General features: G+C 41.0%; 2 protein-coding genes across 2 annotated transcripts in view; both read left to right on the top strand.

Annotated features, from left to right (window-relative positions):
• The first annotated feature begins 191 nt into the window (after positions 1 to 191).
• LOC137992328 (failed axon connections homolog) lies at positions 192 to 8,810 on the top strand. The gene is made up of 2 exons (XM_068837608.1): positions 192 to 678; positions 7,337 to 8,810. Exons 1-2 carry the CDS (start codon positions 263 to 265, stop codon positions 7,764 to 7,766), a joined length of 846 nt encoding a protein of 281 aa, XP_068693709.1. The 5' UTR covers positions 192 to 262; the 3' UTR covers positions 7,767 to 8,810.
• A 4,054-nt stretch (positions 8,811 to 12,864) lies between these two features.
• Positions 12,865 to 20,000, top strand: part of LOC137992326 (stimulated by retinoic acid gene 6 protein-like) — a 47,230-nt gene continuing 40,094 nt past the window's right edge. Inside the window, exons 1-2 of the mRNA XM_068837606.1 lie at positions 12,865 to 13,174; positions 18,934 to 19,003. Of these exons, the coding sequence (XP_068693707.1) occupies positions 12,918 to 13,174; positions 18,934 to 19,003 (327 nt within the window). The 5' untranslated portion in view covers positions 12,865 to 12,917. The remainder of the gene's footprint in view (positions 13,175 to 18,933; positions 19,004 to 20,000) is intronic.

Genomic DNA, 20,000 nt, shown 5'->3' with positions numbered 1-20,000 from the left:
ATATAATGAAGATTAATGAGTATATTTATTGGAACGGAGTGATCGAGTGAGTGAGCGCCTTCCGACTGGTTCCGATACCTCGTGGCATGGTACGTTATCCATGAGCCAAAAAGGGGCTGTCGTTGCATCTCCGAGAGGGTGTGAAGACAATGCGATTGGATCAAGACGCTGAACTTGCATGACAATACAATTCCCTGACGTAATATTTGACGTATAGAATATTGGTCAATGTTGAAAGACTGGTCGGCAAAGAGTCTTCGCCATGCACGGAGCGGCGTATTTTGGTTTTTCCATTACAGCAGTCGTTGTTATTTACCTAATTGCACGAAAATTCCGAGAGAAACCGAGAAGAAAACTCGCAAAACCCGGCGTAGTTGTTCTTCATCAGTTTCATCGTTCTCCTTGGCTTGGGGTGTTGAGCTTGTCTCCACCGTGTTTAAAGTTAGAAACGTTTCTTCGCATGGTGAAGATCCCGTACGAAAACGACTTCCGTTTGATATATTCAAAGCAGGGGAAAATGCCCTGGATCGAGTTTAACGGTAAAGAAATCGCGGACTCCGATTTCTGCACTCGGTTTCTTTCGAAGGAGTTTCATGTCGATGTGGATTCGCACTTGAGTGTCACGGAAAGAGCGATCGCTCACAACATCCGCACCATGCTGGAAAGTAACACTTATTGGTAAGTTAAAAGCAAAAGCGGAATTTATTGAAGCTAGAAGATAGTGGCTATTGGACGAACTCTAGGAACAATTAACAGAGATTTTGGTACAGAAATTATGATGATTAGACCAATTTGCTGATCATGATGTCAAGCGAAGCGAAGGTTCTTTATTTTCATCAAAAACAGAAAAAGGCTTTGATATATAGATCCATTATCCGACTTAAATGTACTTGCGCAGGATCGTTATAGTATTTCCGTTCAGATTCTTACGTCTTTAGAAACATATCGTTGCAAAATCTGGGAACACTGAAGGTTGCGTGACATCGCTTGAATGGGAGTTCTTTATCGTTATTACGTGGAATGCCGAAGGCATCCACGTCTTAAAACCGGGCTGGAATCTTTTTTTTGTTGGTAGTCACAAATGTGCATACCCCACGGATATAGAATTAATCTCCGATCGGGTGGACTAATTTATATTCCCTACGGTATTTCCAAACTTCCCTGCCCCGAGGAGAACTCCTATTCACGAATTTTTCTCTGCTAGCGCGTTAGACTACTCGGCCACCGTGACACACTTCAGTCATTTTGGTGAAAGCAGACATTTATAATAGAATCTTTCCGTCCGCCATGATTGTTTCAGTATTAAACTATTCGATAAAGTGGATAGATGCTTTTTCTTTGAGAAAGGCAAGCTTTAAAGGTAAGGAGAATTTTCTACGTTATTTCTAGATCTTGCTTCGTACTTGTGTGTTCCACTGTGAACATTATTATTTTGCATACAACGAATACTTCATTAGAAGCATTTTGCATACAACGAATACGTACTCCAATATTTCTTGGGAACCAGTTTGTTCGCCGTTTTGACGTAGAGAGAAAATAAGAAAATAGCTTTGAACGGCCAAACAAGATAAAAAATGAAATCAAGCTTAAAAAAAACGAATTAGCTATCGCCGTCACGGGGACTTCGCAGCCGTCTCCCATCCAAGTACTAACCTCATTCGGAGGAGCTTAACTTCAGCTGACACTTGGACTAGCATCAACGATTGTGATCTTTATGTTAAATTCGCACATAGATCTTGTCGAACTTTATAACACTTGAAAGAAAAAAAAACGCACCAACAAAAACCAGTTGTTATGCCGTCATTTTGTCACAGATGTATCCTTTGTTTCGTGAGTTGTCAGTAAACACGCAAGGTATAACTTAATCACAGGCGGCCGCTAAAATCGATGTCACTTGCGATTTTGCGATTTTACTTGTATGACCAAAAGTACGATAGAAAAATTGAACTCTGATGGAACGTAACAAAAATCTCCCGAAATGTTTTTCACTAATGGCAAATTGTTTTATTCTCGATCGACACTTCCTAAAAGTTCCTTCTGCTCTCCTTAAAAACTACATATTAATATTTATTTACTTTTTCGTCAATATTTGTTTTGCATAAAGCAGGCTAGCAAAATCTGTACCTTGCTTTGTTCGCATTTTTGAGCGTTAAAATATAATTTTTGGGCGTATGTTCCTGACAGCAAAAGTCGCATATTTTAACGTCCCCCATCCAGATACTAACCCCGCTGGAAAGGGGAAAAAAAACTGTAGTAACATTGCTCTTGGAAAGGTGTCAGAAGCTCAGAGTACACGCTTAAGCTTGTGGTGAAAAAGAAGTTGTAAATGATCAACATATCGGCTTTGAAGCCAAATGTTTCTCGATTTCCTGTTATTTTCTTCAATCGTTCTGGGCTTAGTATTTTACTGAACCACATGTCTTCTTAGAGGGTATATAGCAAAGATGTCTACCATGGCACCGTAATGATTTACGATACCAAACAATGTCGTGTACTATTAGAGCTACATATTGTGCAAGGACTTGAGTCTCCTGGAAAAAACAAAACGCCGCTCAGTTGACAGTTATGGAAAAAAACACTGTCAAGTTACTGCACTCACAGGCTCCCCAAGCTGAAAATACGTGGTGTATGCGACAGTTTGTGTATATAGAGAATTGTATGGAAAAATCACCGATCGTAAAATAATTGTGTAAAATAACTATCTCATTTGAAATAAAGTTTTCCTACCTCAAATGTGTGACCAACTTGTCTCTTTTGACGAGTTTCGAGCCATTCTGACGCCGTTTAGTGAAGTCATCCGGAAGGCCGTTGCTGAAATAATGGGAAGGCCGGTAACTCCATCCATCGCTGGCCAGACCTCACTCCACAAATCGTTTTCTCCTCAACAGGAAAAGTCCCGAATCGCAATAAAAACAACAGTTCCATAAAGCCCAATAAATTTCACTCCAAATACGTGTGTTTCGGCGGCCGAAAGACTCGTGAAGAACGAAAACTTTGCCTTAAAATTCACCTCTTCGGCTTTCCTCAAAGGCTTGTGACCGGGTAGTCAACAACGGAAACTCGCAAGATGGTTTCAGCCTCAACTCTGATTGGACCATTTGAATTTGACCGCGCGCTGGCAACACGACCGTTGTTGACTTGTGACTGGACAGTCAACAACGGTTGTGTTGCCAGCGCGCGGTCAAATTCAAATGGTCCAATCAGAGTTGAGGCTGAAACCATCTTGCGAGTTTCCGTTGTTGACTACCCGGTCACAAGCCTTTGAGGAAAGCCGAAGAGGTGAATTTTAAGGCAAAGTTTTCGTTCTTCACGAGTCTTTCGGCCGCCGAAACACACGTATTTGGAGTGAAATTTATTGGGCTTTATGGAACTGTTGTTTTTATTGCGATTCGGGACTTTTCCTGTTGAGGAGAAAACGATTTGTGGAGTGAGGTCTGGCCAGCGATGGATGGAGTTACCGGCCTTCCCATTATTTCAGCAACGGCCTTCCGGATGACTTCACTAAACGGCGTCAGAATGGCTCGAAACTCGCCAAAAGAGACAAGTTGGTCACACATTTGAGGTAGGAAAACTTTATTTCAAATGAGATAGTTATTTACACAATTATTTTACGATCGGTGATTTTCCCATACAATTCTCTATATACACAAACTGTCGCATACACCACGTATTTTCAGCTTGGGGAGCCTGTGCTGCACTACCACACACAATGCGTTCTTACTTTAAAAAATATCCCGTATCTCCTCAATTCTTCCCCCTCCCCCACCTCCAGACTAAAAATCCCGTATCCCCACAATTTTTTTACCTAATTATCCCGTATCCTGATCGCTTCTCGAGCTTTTGGCTAAGATTAGTTTCTTGGCCAAGGACTACGGTCAAGTACTATTGTACAACGTACGGTACTTTTTCAGTGCCGTAAGGGGCAGGCACAGAACAGTTTCAGCTGTTTGTCTGTTCTCTCGAAAACGATGACAAGGGTTTTTTGGGTTTTTTGTTCAGCTCGAGTGTAGAATCAGGACGAACTGTTGTAGTTTCTGATAACTATTTACTACTTGTAGCTTTTGTTGAATTTTGAATCGATGATAGAGAGAGTTTTGGCGATCTCAATCCGGACTGGACTACTGGATTTAAGGATTTTTCTTAACGAGATTTCAAGTTATTGTGGAACGTTTGGTACCAAGTTACTGAAATCAAGATTATGGAATTGTAAAATTAGAACTTTGGACTGGACTATACAACACGCAATTACGGAATTTTTGAGCATTGAGAGAAATAGAGCACGGATGTTGTCTTCTTGTCTTCGCCACGGCAAATTTATACAGTTTGCAAGGAACTAAACCAGGATTACAGAACCAGACGTCGATTACAGGGCCCGGTTGTTCGAAAGCCAATTATCTTAATCCAGGATTAGCGTAAACTTTTGTTTCATGTTGTCAACTTTTTGGTCACAGTTTCCTTTGCTTATTTTTGTTTTTCAAGATTGACTTCTTCTAATGTAAAGTTTTTCTGAATATCAGCCTTGAACAGCATTTGGGAGTAGAGGATAAAACTCGTTTTAAAACCCAGTTTCTGAACAACTGGCCCAGGATGATAAGTTGTTGAACTGTGATTTGTAATAAGTTTTTCGGATGATTTAAGGCTGATCCTGTAATTTTTGGATGAAAGGAGTTAACGAAGCAAGTAAAACTGTAGGATTTGAATTAAGTCTCCTTCCAAAAAATAAATAAATAAAAGATCCCGTATCCTGATAACCTGCTAATAGGGCTTCGTTGTTTGCATTTGCAGATTTAGTAACATTAGTAATGAGTTTTTACAACAAAAAACTTTAAGTTATATTACAGATGTATCTTTCTAGTAATCTTTCGCCATTTTCCGAAATCTACCTGTACTTGAAGTTCACTGTAACTGGACAATTTGTGTTAACTGTTTGCGCATTCCACGGATACGCCCTTGTAGGCGTCTTGTTGAATTTAAATTAAGATACAAACTTAAACCCGCTCAGCTCATTGGTTAGCTGATTTCGGAGCGTGATAGGATTGAAATTTAGGGCTGTGGCCAAACTACTCAATGCAGGCGGGCCATTTATTCAAAATCCATGGTCCTTTCTACTGATCAACGACTGTACCTGCTTTTTAACATCGACGTCAAACAGTGACGTTTTCATATTCAAATTAGCCAAACCCCCAACAAAAGAAGTCATTGCTCCAATGACCAATAACCCTCAGTTTCGTACATTTAATCACAGCTAATCACTATGCTTATCTAAAAAAAATTCACTGGTTTTGCTAATTAAGTGAGAAAACTCGTCGCGAGTTCGATACCCGTATGACTACTTGATTTCGTATCGTGTTGACAGGATGGTTATGGTTTATGGTTTAGGATTTATATACCGCACTTATCACAAAGTCTCATTGACCGAATGCAAAAATGGCCGCCAACAAATTATTTCTTGTCTTTGTGTTAATTAGTCTAACTAGCCTCGTTCACACGCGTAAAATTGAAAGAATTTGGGCTGTAAAACGAGGCTAGTTAGGCTAATTAACACAAAGACAAAAGAATAATTTGGTGGCAGCCATTTTTGCATTTGGTCAATGGCCGTTTACAATTCTTTCTCTAGGATAAGATCGGACGTCAGCTTGTAAAGGCGCTTCTGGCAGCCGTTATCAGTCCATATTTGATCTCACTCACCTATTCGATGCATGTATCCGTGCATACGGAACCCGGGGGGGGGGGGGGACTCCCTTATGAAACAGACGGGGATGCTTGTCGTCTCGCATAGGGGTATAAATTTTGGATTTTGGTCTCGCGTAGGGTGTTCCGGGCAAAGCGCCAATATTTTAAGCCGCCAAGGTCTCGTTCAGGGTTCTACGAAGAAACACAGAATTACGCGAAGAGAAACAGAAGTCAAATTTTCTTTTTAACATGTTTTGTTTAGGGGTCAACATTTGCTTAAGCCAGGATTGGTCTCCTTTAGGGGTCACAAAAAGCTTGAGCCACGCCCAGATGGTCTCCTTTTAAGATTAAATTCAAAATTTCCGACGAGCATCCCCGTCTGTTCCATATGGGAGTTCCCCCCGCCGGGATACGGAACTGGCGCCCGCAGTGCTCGCGGCAGTCAAAGCTGTGCTATCCTGTCAATCCTTTGACCTTTCACCGGAAACGGTACATTTCTGTACGTAAATGACGTTTTATGTCGGTCTTCCCTGTCGAAGTCTTTTTTTCGAAGTTAACACAAAGAAATACATTGTCAATACAGTTTTGACGTCGTCTTACACTTGATTCGAAAATACCAGACTGAATTTGTCTTAAAATAGTTAGAAAAAGCACAAATAACAGCCAAAGCACAACAGCTTACGTTCGACTCGCAGCTCGCTGGTAACTCAGTGTTGGCACCAAAGGTTGATGGCAAAAATGTTGCCACAAAATCTTTTAAATGGGTTTTTGGCCCTTTGATTGCAAACAATTGCCGTGACGCCGGATAGCACAGTTTTTCCCGCTCTATGAATTCTGATTGGTCAATTCAAATTACATTATCTCTCGGCGTATGCACGGATGTGAAAGGAGGATAGGCCACAACTCTCCTCTTCACGAACAGTGTGTGCTTTTTTAACGTCCCACGGTGTTGATTAACAGGAAAGGTTGTGAGACGGGCCCTACAGTTAACAGTCCTTATCCGAGGAGACTTGAAAGTCGAACCATTTGCGGATGCAGCACTTTCTCTTCAATTATTGAAACACCCCTGAGTGTTGAAGGTCACGCAACCTCGTTCCCAGGGTCTCTCTTCCAAGGTGCGAGGACACAAGAAATTTCTTCTCACCGGTTGGAAGAGAGACCCTTGGAACGAGGTTGGAACTCACGACCTCCCGCAGCCTTCGGTGATTCTATGTCGTGCTTACTCGAAAGCAGTCTTGACGTTGATTAAATACATGACATTTCGGATGAATTTTGTTTAAGTCTTCCCGATAAATTTGGTTTAGGTTTTTGTCCACCTTGGGTTTTGAGAGAGTTGTACACATTGCTGATGTAGGCGTCACAAAGTAACCTCTTTTAAAACCATGACCTTAACCAGAACCTTACCAAAAAAGGAATACATTAACTGAGTTCGTAGGTTTAATGAGACACCTTGTGACACCTTGTCACCTGTATGCAAAATACCATGACTATCATTGGACAAGTATGAAGATTTTGATTATTGGCATATTTGATTCTATTCTTCTGTTGTGATTGAATTAGGCAAAGCAATTACTTTCGCCTCAGTTTTACTGCATTCACTCGAAACCTGCACTAAAAGACCATCGTAATTCCTCACAATTTTTTTTTTCGTTGGGCTCCACAGGACAATGGTTCACGCACGTTGGCTTGATAGCTATGGAGCCGTATTCCGAGAGAGGCTCTTTGGGACGATTTCCCCGCCAATGAGATATTTGGCGCGTTTTTTGAATCACAGAAAGGTAAAGAACTATCTGTGGTCACATGGCATCGGCCGAAATACACCCCAAGAGATGTATGGGATAGCCGAGAGGGATCTGCTTGCTGCGTCAGAAATTCTAGGAAAGAAGGACTTCCTGTTTGGGGACAAGCCTTGCTTAGCAGACGCTGCTTTGTTTAGCTTCATAGTAGCCTGTAATTGGGCTATGCCGGATTGTCCCATGGCAATACTTGTCAAGACCAAAGCGCAGAATCTTGAGGAACACGCTCACAGAATGAAGGAGTTGTACTATCCAGACTGGGATGAGCTTTTGTCAAAAAAGCTAAAGACAAAATAAAACAGGCTATATTGAATAGTCACCCTACGAAATTCGCAAATGAATAGGGGATAGTGCGGCTCAGAGGTTAGTGCGCTTGCCGTGAGATCAGGAGATCCCGGGTGCGAGGCAAGTTTGAGCCACTAGTTGAATATGATACTGGTAGTCCCTGGTTTAACTACGCGGCTGTACTTGTAAATAGACTTAACTGATTAGAGTGTAATGTGAAGTGCTAAGTATCTACCCCATATGAACCACGTGAGCGTTAGCCCTACTGATGGAAATAGGCCCACACAAGGACAGAAAAAAACTCTGCATTATATACCGTCAGAATGCAGAACTCTCAAACATCTACTGGGCAAAAGAGTGAAAAGACTGCTCAAGTGAAATTTAATGAGCAGTATGCAAATGCATATTTAGAGCGGCGAAAAATCTATAATTTACTTTAAAAAGTGGTTATGTATACGTCCCAGGAGTTTCAGTTCAAATTTTGAGATACTTGCCAACCAACTCCTTTCTCAACAAAATTGGCCTGATAGATTTATTATTATGTACTATACGTTTTGAGGGGAAGAGAGCGAATCGCTGTCATTTACTTATTTCATGTCAGCTGTTAAGAGCTTTTGGTTGGGCTTTGTTTTTTGGCGTAAGAATAGACTTAGATGAGCTTTTTGCTATTGAGATTCTTTTTGGAATTTGGGAAAGGAAGAGTGACTTCTTACTGCTTGACCATTTCTAGAACATTAGGAAACAATAAAAATGTTGAGTAGACTTTCATACATTAGACTAAAATGGCGAAGGACAAAAGAGGCATTGTTATTCCTTGCGAATTAGGTATTGTTGTGTTCTCTTTCTTCTTTTGTTTTATGGACACTAATTATTTCAGATCCGCCGGGTATATGAAAAACCAACCAAAATATTCGCTCATGTTTTAGAATTTTTATCAAAAGGTTTCATTAATTTTATCATTTAGAGGCGCAAATTAAGATATATTGTTAAGGCGTAAGTAGTGTACTGTAATTTGTGAGGTATGTTAGTTGTAAATTAAAATGACAGCCGACAACACCTTTGTTATTGCTCCTTATTGCACTTTTTATAGTTGGTGTATTATTGTTAAACCATTTTTAAAGTAAAAAACAGACTATACTCAAGGTTTATATTGAGACATTTAAATTACTGATAAAAGGCTCCCCATTAGAATTCTTTTTATAAAGCATACTAATGAGACATACCTTGTTTTTCTTGTATGCTAATGTTTTAATCTCATATTTGAACCTTTGGGAGTGTGGAATGTTTTTGAAGCCGTTCAATAGACTCAAAGGTCGTGTTTTATCGGGTCTTTAATGCACCTTTCATTGTTTTGAACAGGTCATTAATAATGACCTCTTGTTCCACTCGATCATTGACCGCAATAATGACCTCCTGTTCCAACTGGGTGACCACAACAATTGTCGTTGCTCCTAAAACAATGGAAAGGTGCCCTTAAATCGGATAATGCCCTCGCTCCTCGGCCTCCTCGGAGTTCAGGCATTATCCCATATAAAACCACGTGCACTCGGCTTGATCTCATGGTTTAAAACGTGACAAAACACTCCTGCTCGGTTATTAAACGGGACATTGTGGTCGTGTTCTATTGGGATCAACCGTTTTTAGTTGGTGGGGTTGGTTGGGTTTTTTAGTGTTCTATTCGGAAAAAACCGTTTTCGGTTGGTTTGGTTGATCAACTTTTTCAACCGGCATCAAACAGGGTTGAAACGGTTGAAAAAGCATTGGCAGCAACCGCTGTCGTTTACACGGGCCATTTAACGTCGGCCGCAGGCTCCTACCCTGTTGTTTTCCCTCAACTCGTCAACGCTCAGAAGTCTGGTAATAACTATTCCCAGGAGTTACCGCGTTTCAACCGAAAACGGTTGGAAAAGTGTTTTATTTGGAAACCTCAACCGCTTCAACCTAAACCAGTTGCGGTTGAAACGGTTGATCCCAATGGAACACGACCTATGTTATGTTTAAAAAACGAGCAGCAGTGTTCTATCGCGCCCTCGGAACTACGAACAAAGGTTCAAATTGTGAGGGGAAGATAATCAGCAACAAGAAAAAGAAGAGGTAATTTTAAAAGAATGTTTTTTTCCTTCAGTCCTTATTCTTTGTTGTCGATGGTCGAAGGAGGTTGGCCTAAAATGCTTCCTAAGAGAAAGTTCAGTGACTTGAAAACTGCCGATGAAAAAAAAAAAAATGTAAATGCATTGTCTATAGTGGAAGTGCACTTAGCTATCAAGCTAGTTTACAGGCACCCCACTTTTAACAATGTGAAAGAAACAATGCAAACTTAACAGAAACATTATTAAGAACCCCAACTGGCAGGAGGCAACCAGTTGGCTATTTACAAAGCGTGGTAGAGTTGAATCCGCGACAACCGGAAACAAATCCTAACTAGTAGTTAGAACGGGTTTTGAACCCGGAGCAGCCGCATGCAAACCCAACGCCCTAACCACTCGACCACGCTGTCTCCTCTGTTGGGAAAATTCGTTCCAAAATCAATTGGATATGTCACAAAATGGTGTTTTAATATTTTCGCTCAGTGGCAAAGTGTAAGGCTGAACAAACAAGCCGCGAACGAAGAAACAAGGTTCGACATGGAATGGTACAAAATCCAAAGTCTAGATACGAACATTGTTAACATGACGGCAAGGTAGTTGAATTTTTGGGTTAAAGAGGTTTAGATGGAGGATGGGTAAGTGAATCTCCCACAAGTTTGTAATGGCTGGAATCTCGATGAAAATGGTTAGGACTATTTCATAAAGACAACAAGTGACCTTTATAACAAAGATCGTTTCATTTTAGAATAAATAAGTGACAATTGCATTGTTTGCACAATCAACGTTGCACTTCCCTGGGACTGAACGCGCTTTTCAGAAGTAAAGCCTGGTTTTCACTAACGACACAAGCATAAACACAAGAAGCATACGCAAACTCAGTAGTTTGTTGTTCATTAGAGCCTTTTGTTAGAACAATAGACACTAATTAACAACAAGTAAATGCGCTTACGTGTGTTCCTTGTGCTTATGCTTGCGTCGCTATTGAAAACCAGGCCTAAAGGTTCATACGCGTGATGTTTTATCGGTGTTTTGATAGGCTGTTAGCCTCATGAATTATTAACGAGTTTTTGAACTCAAAACAACTTATCTTTCGGGATTTTGGTCATTAGTATACAGTATACTAAAACAGTGGATAGCGTTGAATGCGGGCGCTGATTGACTCATCAAACTCCGAATATCCTGTGCTATTTACCTCCGAGCAACTCGGGAAAAAATGGCGTCCCGATTTGCATCCGTGACAAGTGAAGAAGACATCCAAATTACAGTAAAGACACTTGAACCGTTAACACTTGACATTTTTGTGTACATTGTTTTTTTCGACGACGAAGAAATAAAGGCTCTTCTTATGATGTATAGTGTTACATGCATGTAACAACATCCATACCCTTGTCAAAAGAATGAAGGGGGTAGTTTCTAAAGAAACTGTGGTGCTGCGTCGGTGGGGAAGTAGTATACAAAAATTTGGTTTATCAACGGAGTTTATAATGTAAATTGGCCACCGTTCAGAGATTCTAAAAGCTGACGTTTCGAGCGTTAGCCCTTCGTCAGAGCGAATCGAGGAATTATGGGTTACGTGTAGTTTTTATAGTAGAGTAGGAGCTACGCTATTGGTGGTAACATATGGCAACGTGAAAAATAGGAATACATTAGTTAAATGAAAAGCGTTCGTTAATACCGTGAGGATTAATTAAGGGTGCCGATTTGGAAGATGAATTTTTGTTCTAGATTCTTGCGGCTTTCCGTCGTATCTAGATGTAGGGAAAGGCCGCAGATAGCCATGTGTTTTTTGGAGTGGTTAAGGAGATTAAAATGACGAGCGACTGGCTTAGCTGCATCTTTGTCATTCTTCTCAACATCGCGAAGGTGTTCGCGGAATCGGTCACCTTGTCGTCTACCTGTCTCGCCAATGTATAATTTATTGCATGACGTACAGGTTATGCAATAAATGACATTTGCGGAGGTACATGTGAAACGATCGGTGATCTTAACAGATCGCTTAGGTCCCGATATCTTGCTGGTGTTAACAATGAAAAGACAAGTTTTGCATCGTGAGCGCGGGCATTTGAAAGTGCTGGGTTGTTCGTTAGTTTTGAGCGCGCTTCTAACTAAAAAGTTGCCTACGTTTTTTTCGCGTTTGCCTGATGATGAAATAAGTGGAGGTTGCGAAAAGATTCTACCAGTCTCGGGATCAACCTCGTTCGCAGGGTCTCTCTTCTCCGCCTCCATTGTCAACGACAATGGAGGCAGAGAAGAGAGACCCTGGGAACGAGGTTGTCTCGGGATCATTTTGGAGTAATTTAAAATTATTAAGTATGATACTTTTGACCGCGTGATTATCAGGATGGAAAGTGAGGGTGAATGGAATTCTGTCATTCTTATCTTTTTGTGACGTTTGTAGTGATAACTGTCGATCAAATTGTTGGGCGCGATGATGGCCCGCTTTGACTTGTCAAAAGGACGAGCCCACATTCTATACTCACTAAAAAAAAAAAAACATCAAGTGTTCATGGTTCGAGTGTCCTCACTGTAAATAACGTGTCGTCTATGTGGGTGTGCTTTGCATTACCTTGTTGGCAGTTATTAAAATAGGAATTCTTTTTTACATTTCACTTAAAATTAAAAGGGCAAAACTCTCCTTTTCCATCCCATAATTACGGTAAGTTTCCAGCTATGTTTAACATGTTTTTACCTTGGCCTTAAGCTGTTATTTGATGGCTGCAAGAGAGATATTAATTAGCTAAATTGATAAATATGTCTTCAACTAGAATACCGATCCTAATGAAATGCCTTGGAACGCCCAGCGGCGTATTTCTGAGACTTGATAGCCTGAGTATCAGGCCCTCCTAAGGGGCTAGGGGAGAGGAGAAGAGATAGAGGAGATGTGAGAAGGGGGAGGGGGGAGGGGGAGGAGGGAAAGGAACGCCTGATACTCAGGCTAGAGACTTGAGGACGGCCTTACCTCTAAGCCTCGATTGTGTTTTACCGCAAGGAGCCTGGGCGCTTGCTAAATGGCATTAACCTTCGTGACCTTTACCGTTTTCAGACTGCAGAACTTCGTTCTCCGCAAAATAACACGATGTTCAACATTAACGCGAAGGTTTTTGGCGACATTATTTTAAAGACTTTGTCTATCTATCCAGAACTTTTCGTGGACAACAACACTCTGGGAGATGTCTTTGCTACTGCTCTCAACGACGCGAGTATATTGTCTGTATTAACTAACGCAACTGGATTCACTAAGAACCAGATCGAGACGACAATTGATTTGTATTTGGAGGTCGATAAATTGACTGAGCTCAAAGAAGAACTAGCAGCCACAAAAAACACAAATAGGTAAGTTGTTGTCCTGCAGTTTCTGTAATTATGTCAATAACACACGCATACTGCAGCGTGACTCACGACATTAAACAAGCGACGTGAAGTCTGTATCCGGCGATCGCGAAATGATCACTGAATCCTTTAATTTGCAAAGTTAAAACTTCTTTGCTTGCGAATTGGCGAAGTAATATTAATTCGATACAGAGAATTACCGTTCTTTGTGAATAGGTTAATATATGGCGATTCCGTTTGGTATTAAATTTAGCATTTGAATATGATAATAGAAAATGCGCTATATAAATTCATTACAATTACCATTAACTTCAATTTGCGTGACAGTTGTTGTAAGCGAACGAATATCAGCGCAATAAAGCCTGGTTTCCATATAATCTGCAACGGTCTGTGATCGGTCTGCGACGCGGTCTTTATGGTCGGGAAAGTTGAATCTAGTCCTGCTTTTCCCGATCATTACGACCGTGTGGCAGACGGATCGCAGACCGTTGCTGATCATATGGAAACCAGGCTTAACACACGCGAAACAAAGAATTCATCACATGAAAAATGTCTGGGTATCGCTTTTACGCGTTTATGAAAAAATACTATATTGTGACACAAGCAAACGCGAAGCAATGCAATCTCCCGCTGTCATTCTCGTTTTCCACAATTAAGGTGATGATAATGGCACGATTTCGGCTAGGACGGTTTTCTTTAAAAGAGTAAATTTAAGGACTACACAAGCTTTTCAAGAACTTTGGTTCCCTTAGAACCCAATTGAAACCGGCAACTTTATCGTAAATTTTACATACAACGAGGTATATCATTCATCATTCGGTCGTCGATTGCAATCCTCTGGCTATCTGAATACAAACTTAGCTGGGAAACTCAAAACCGAGACAGCGGTCAACAGGAAAAAATATGTCACTCAGCAAATTGTTTCGCTGATTCGCGATTATGTTGGTGTAAATAGGAATCACAATGAAAGACCGTTGTTGGTTTATCTAACTCAAACACAAAAAAAAAAAACGAATAAATATATGCCGACAATGGTATTCTTTTTTTTCCATGCAATATTAAGAGTAGTAATTGAAAATGGAAATGGAAATTGAGTGTGAGCAGCAAATTCATTCTATTTTTCGGTACAAATCCAAAGACTGTGACGAAGGGCTAACGCTCGAAACGTCAGCTTTTAGAATCTCTGTACGGTGGCCAATTTACATTATCAACTCCGTTGATAAAACCAAATTTTTGTGTTGCTCATGATTTGGGAGATAAAACTAGGGAGAGTCGAACACCTGGGCAAACTGAACTGAATAACACAGACTCGCTCGTAATCTTTGGACAGCCTGATCCATCTGCAGCTTAGTGATCGTTATGGGACATTTTCAACCAACCTCTAGAGGCACTAATAACAATAGAGAAATGTACGACATCTGGTAGACGAACAAAAGAAGGTAATGAGAAATCTTTTGTTTTCGTCAACCAACATGGCGGCCATGACGTCACGTGAAAGCCGTCTATATTTGCATATTTATAGTTTGATTATATAGAGTAACACAAATGCGTGTGACTGATAGAACAACAAGTTATGCAACTACCTTCCGCTGATAGTGTTGCGAACCCGAAATGCTGAAAAGTCGGCAGAAACGTCACATGAATCCCACTAGCGGGCCTGGTGCCCGTTTCTCGAAAGTCCCGAAACTTTACGGGCCATGTTCGCGTGTAACAATTCCCTCTGTATCTCAAGAACGGAGAGGATTTAAGTCGTCAAATTTCACATTTAGTTTTCTGTTTGTTACCTTAAAAACGTTTTAAAAGATCGCCTTTCCTGAACAAGCAGTTGTCAGGTTTACAAATGGTTTCTCGGGCCCGAAAAGTTTTCGGGACTTTTGAGAAACGGGCCCCTGAAAATTATCAATATGAGCTCCTGCCACTCTTTCTCAGAGCGAAAATCTGGAGAAAGGCCTGGAAAGAGCTGCATTAACCACAGGCAGACCACTCTATGTGTTCGTGGTTTAATATATGTTTATATGAAACGAAGAGAATCTATGAGGGTTATGAATAAAGCTCTGAAAATTGCACATCTAAATCACATCTCATACCTGAGTCGACGAAGGTTCCATTTAACTTTATTGGGATATTCAGACCGAGATGTGATTTAGATGTGCAATTTTCAGAGCTTTATTCATAACCCTTATAGATTCTCTTCGTTTCATATAAACATATATTAAACCACGAACACATAGAGTGGTCTGCCTGTGCATTAACACTTGGTATTCGGCAGCATGATTCGCTATTTTGCAAATGTCGGTCTCATCGGCTCATCTGCTACATTTCTTTTTTGATCCGACGAAAATTAAATCATTTAATACACGAGCACTTTTAACATAAGAGGAGACAGAAGAAACAGTTTATGTTATTTTTTAACGGAACGGCATCGAAAACACTAAATTTTACTTTGCCCTAGTAGAATACGATTCATTTAAAGTAATGATGGCGAATAATCGAGTCACGGTTTTATTCTCGTGTTTCCTCAAATTTGTTAATTTACCAAATTCACAAGTTTGAAATGTACTAAAGTGCGTGCCCCACGTGCAGGGCGATTAGTTTTGCGGCCCTTATTAACCATGAATCAAGTATTCAGTGTTTTGTGGCGTCGCATTACAGTTTCTCAAACTCGATATCATGGAACCTGTTGCCAAATTAATTTCCCCCGCTTTAGGAAAAAACCCGAATTCTGCGCTTTTATGACGTAAAGACTAAAGAAATGTTCAGTGATATTCAGTGACTCACGTAACTGAGTGCATTCAAGGGAAAAAATTATTTTGTTTACAGCGCACGTGAGGCAATCTTAAAACGAGTACAGCTGTATTGAAGTTAAAGAGCACCACGTCGCTTTTTCTCCGTCGGGACGTAGCCTCTCACGGAGAGGCTAGGCATGACCCTGCGTGGCAAAACCTTCCGAGGGGTCGATCCCTCGTGATTTAACATTGAAAAACCGCAGAAAAACGAGCAACCCTTGCAATATGGCGGCGTCAAATCGCTGTAAAATCGCCTTGAAATCACGCCTGGTTTACACGTGTGATTTTTGAATTGCAGCTTGAGCGCGACAAAATTTACATCAAGTTAATGCGACAAAAATCTCTATGTTGTAGCGTACAGGCGAAAAAAAAAAAAAACCTCAGTGGGCGAGAACGTTTTTGAAGAAATAGAATGAAATAATCACTTTTGAATGCATTCGTTGTCGTCAATCCTTAATTTTTTTTTTCAGAGAACGGAAAAGAAATATTGGAAAATACTTGCCGTTGTGCGACATGACAAACATATTCCTCATTTAATATAACCAATGATATTGTTACTCTCTGGCGTTCTCGATGCCGTAGCCCTCCTGGGTTTTCACCAGCTGTGCAAGCACAAGCGCAAACACAAGAACGTGGATCAAAATTTTCACTTTTCCTTGTGGTTGCCCTTATGCTTGCAATCTCTTACGTTGTGTGAAAACGGGACGTAACGCAAGCTGTGATGTTCGTCCAATGAAAACGATCCGTTCCAGATTCCACTCGTAGTGCGGCGTTGTAAGAGAGAGCATGGAATGGTAATGGTAATGCTAATGGCTTTATATAGCGCATTTTCTATTAACACATTCAAATGCGCTTTACAAGCAAGTGATCTATGGGTCGTGAGATCGGACATCAGCATACACGAACTACTGAATCTTTGTCTCTGCGTTACGGCTCGTTTTCACTTTACATGGATCTCTTTGTTCGCTAGTGAAAACCAGGCTTAAACTCCCTATTAGAACGACGACTGCCACGGCAGCGTCAAGGCCACAAAAGTTAAAGGAGGAAATATGGTCGTGTTACACGTGCGATACCCCTTCGCAATCGCACGCAATCGCAATGGATTCGAGTCCCAAGCCTGGCTTTGCAACTGCTTAAAGTGCCTATGAGGTACAAAATATATTTTGCTTTGATTTTAAAGACCTTTCAAAATGATGAAGAATGGTGTTTTCTATTTTGGAATACCTTCTTTCGTTCCAGAGATATATATTCAAGTTTTTGTTAAAAAATGTATGACGTCACAAGCACTCCAAATGACTGTAATAAATCACAAAATTGAGAATATCTCCGAAAACATTGGATGGGTGTTGTTCAAACTTGGCAGCAGTAATTTATATCAAGTAAGGCACAAGATGATACCTTCTGTGCTGTTGCCAAGGCGACCATTTTTGGTGCAGGGTCTATTTGACGCAGGATTGATTTTGTCGTTTATTGTCGTAAAAAGACATGTTCACTCTGGGTAAGCTTATACAGAGATGTAAAGCATTATGAGCGGCACATGCGTTTCAAGTCTGACTATCTGCCTGTACTTATTACTTTGTTCGAAAGATAAAGTATAGGATTCGACTCCGTTTTTTTGGTGGGGAAGGGGGTGGGGTCACGCTGTGGCTGCGCATGCGTAAGATTTCTTTTTCTCGTAGAAGGCAGCCCAAGTGGGAGAATTGAGTGCGTGACCGAAAACGAGTCTTTGTGTTTTCGTTGCACGCGATGCAACATCCGGTCATCTTATGACTCGGAAACATATCTCACCGGGCTAATTATATAATTTTATAATTCGCCCGGTATTGTTAAGAAAAAAAAAATTTAAATACCATCGTAGAAACTTGTAAAGCATCTGTTTAATTGGAGTCAAAGCCGTTAACACCAATCTTAAATGTGAACAACTCTAGGATCGCACTTAACCATATGGTTGGGTCACGGAATGTGGACTTTGGACGTCGGACTACGGAATTGAACTGGATATTGACCAAGATATTGTAACATCAAAAATCATTGAAATACTTTGAATTTTAAAGGTAAACAGCTAAAATTCCTTCGAGCAAAGTGTAGGCAACCCGTAGCCTCTTGTCTGTTCAAAATCCAACTGATATTTGGTTCATTGCAGAGGGGTACTGGAACCGAGAGTGTTGCCATGGCATCTCTTTGTGCCTTATCTGATGTATAATATATTAGCGGTGCCAAGTTTGAATATCATTTCTCAATTCATTTGTAATGTTTGTGACGTCATCATCTTGAATATCTCTTGAACGAAAGAAGGTATTCCAAAGTATAAAACACCATTCATCATTTTGAAAGGTCTTTAGAATAAGCAAGAGATCTTTTTTTACATAATAGGCACTTTAAGTTGCTTCACAAGCGGAGATGATCAGTTTTTCTTAGAATGTTGGATTCATCAATGTCGGATTCGTTTGGACACGTCTTAAAGTAAATAGTCTCAAAGTACTTACACGGTAACTAAATAGTTCTCAGATTCCCCGGCTCAAAGACAGGTATAACATAATTAATAGTCATTGAATCGATCGCTTTCATAAACACTTTTATAGGCTGTCTCCTTTCTGGTAAGGTGCACCTAATTTAAGCCACAGGATTTTTTCTGTAGATAGCCTGTGGGTCAAGCATATTCGACAATGGAGTGGAAGGGAAAACTGATTCGACGCGCTGGAATTCGAACGCGTAAAAAAGTTAAGAAAGCAAAGCAAGCTACAAGGGCCCCGGGTCTGTTACGCACCTTCAGTAAACAATCCTTACTCGCTCGCTCGCTTGCTCACTCACTCACTCACTCACTCACTCACTCACTCACCCACCCACCCACTCACACACTCACTCACTCACTCACCCGGTGGAGGCGTTAAGAGAACCTTCTCGCGCCGTATTGGAGGGCCTCGCTGATCCACAGGCTTGTCGGTAAACTAATACGTGTTTTATTTTGTTTTCTAGTACCCCAAGCTATATCTGCTCACCTGCACTGAGCCCAGGTTATTTCACGGTTATGTCATTAATTCCGGCGGTAAGACATCGATAAATGTGTTCTGTCAGGAACTCAGCAAGCGGAGGCTCTATCTCTCTAAGGTTGGAGTCAACCTTTTCCCAAGTAGATTTATTTACAGAATGGCTCCGAGTTGGGAGATTCAGTACGTCCACTTTTGTAAAAGCCATTGTCACTCGGGAGATCCAGCACACCCACAGGAGCCCATGACTAGGAGCGAACAACAGTCCTATATTCCTGTCACGGCGTTTCATAGACCGATTTTTTAGATTGAATTTCCCGCGAAGGAGACTCCCTAGGGAGCCCGATGATCAATCACAAGAAACTAACGTCACCGAGCCGGAACTGCGTTTCTTTTTTGGCGGAAAAGGTAGTCTAAAAATAGATCGGTCTGTAAAAATGCCGTGACATAGGCCCAGTATGGGCGTTGCTCGGCCCTGTTCATGGGCTCTTGACGCCCACTTTTGTAACAACCAATCAAAACAAAGCTATCTCATAACCTGTTCTTAAAAAGGAAATTGTTGACTCAAGGAATTAGTGGCGAGAGAGGATCCATTAATGAGCTCCTGGTTCTGTGTATGTGTACATGCAACCTCGTCCCCAGGGCGCTTTTCCCTGGCTTTGGGTGGGAAAGAGCCAGGGAAAAGCGCCCTGGGGACGAGGTTGGTGTACATGAAGTGAGCTTTAGCCAAGGCAACGCCAAAGAAACCTACTCTAAAGCAATTATGGTTATTTTTCATCTCGTTTGTGATGTGCAATACGTTACGTCTGGATTGGTGGGACCTTAGTTCAAGTAAATATGAAAAAAAATATTACTGTTTTATGTTTAAGATTTTACATGAAAAAAAGTCTCCATTCTGATTGGCTGAGAGAAATGCAGTTTTCAGATAGCACAGGGCAGAAAAGTGGTACTTCAGTGTAAAAAGACGTAACAAACCAGACATATTCTAATTGGAGCGCGCGTCGCGTAGTAGGTATTAGGGAGCTTGAGCAACGACAACGGCGACGGCAACGAGAA

Source organism: Montipora foliosa, chromosome 2, assembly GCF_036669935.1.
Source record: "Montipora foliosa isolate CH-2021 chromosome 2, ASM3666993v2, whole genome shotgun sequence".
Classification (NCBI taxonomy): domain Eukaryota; kingdom Metazoa; phylum Cnidaria; class Anthozoa; order Scleractinia; family Acroporidae; genus Montipora; species Montipora foliosa.
This window is presented reverse-complemented; position numbering and strand designations above follow the sequence as displayed.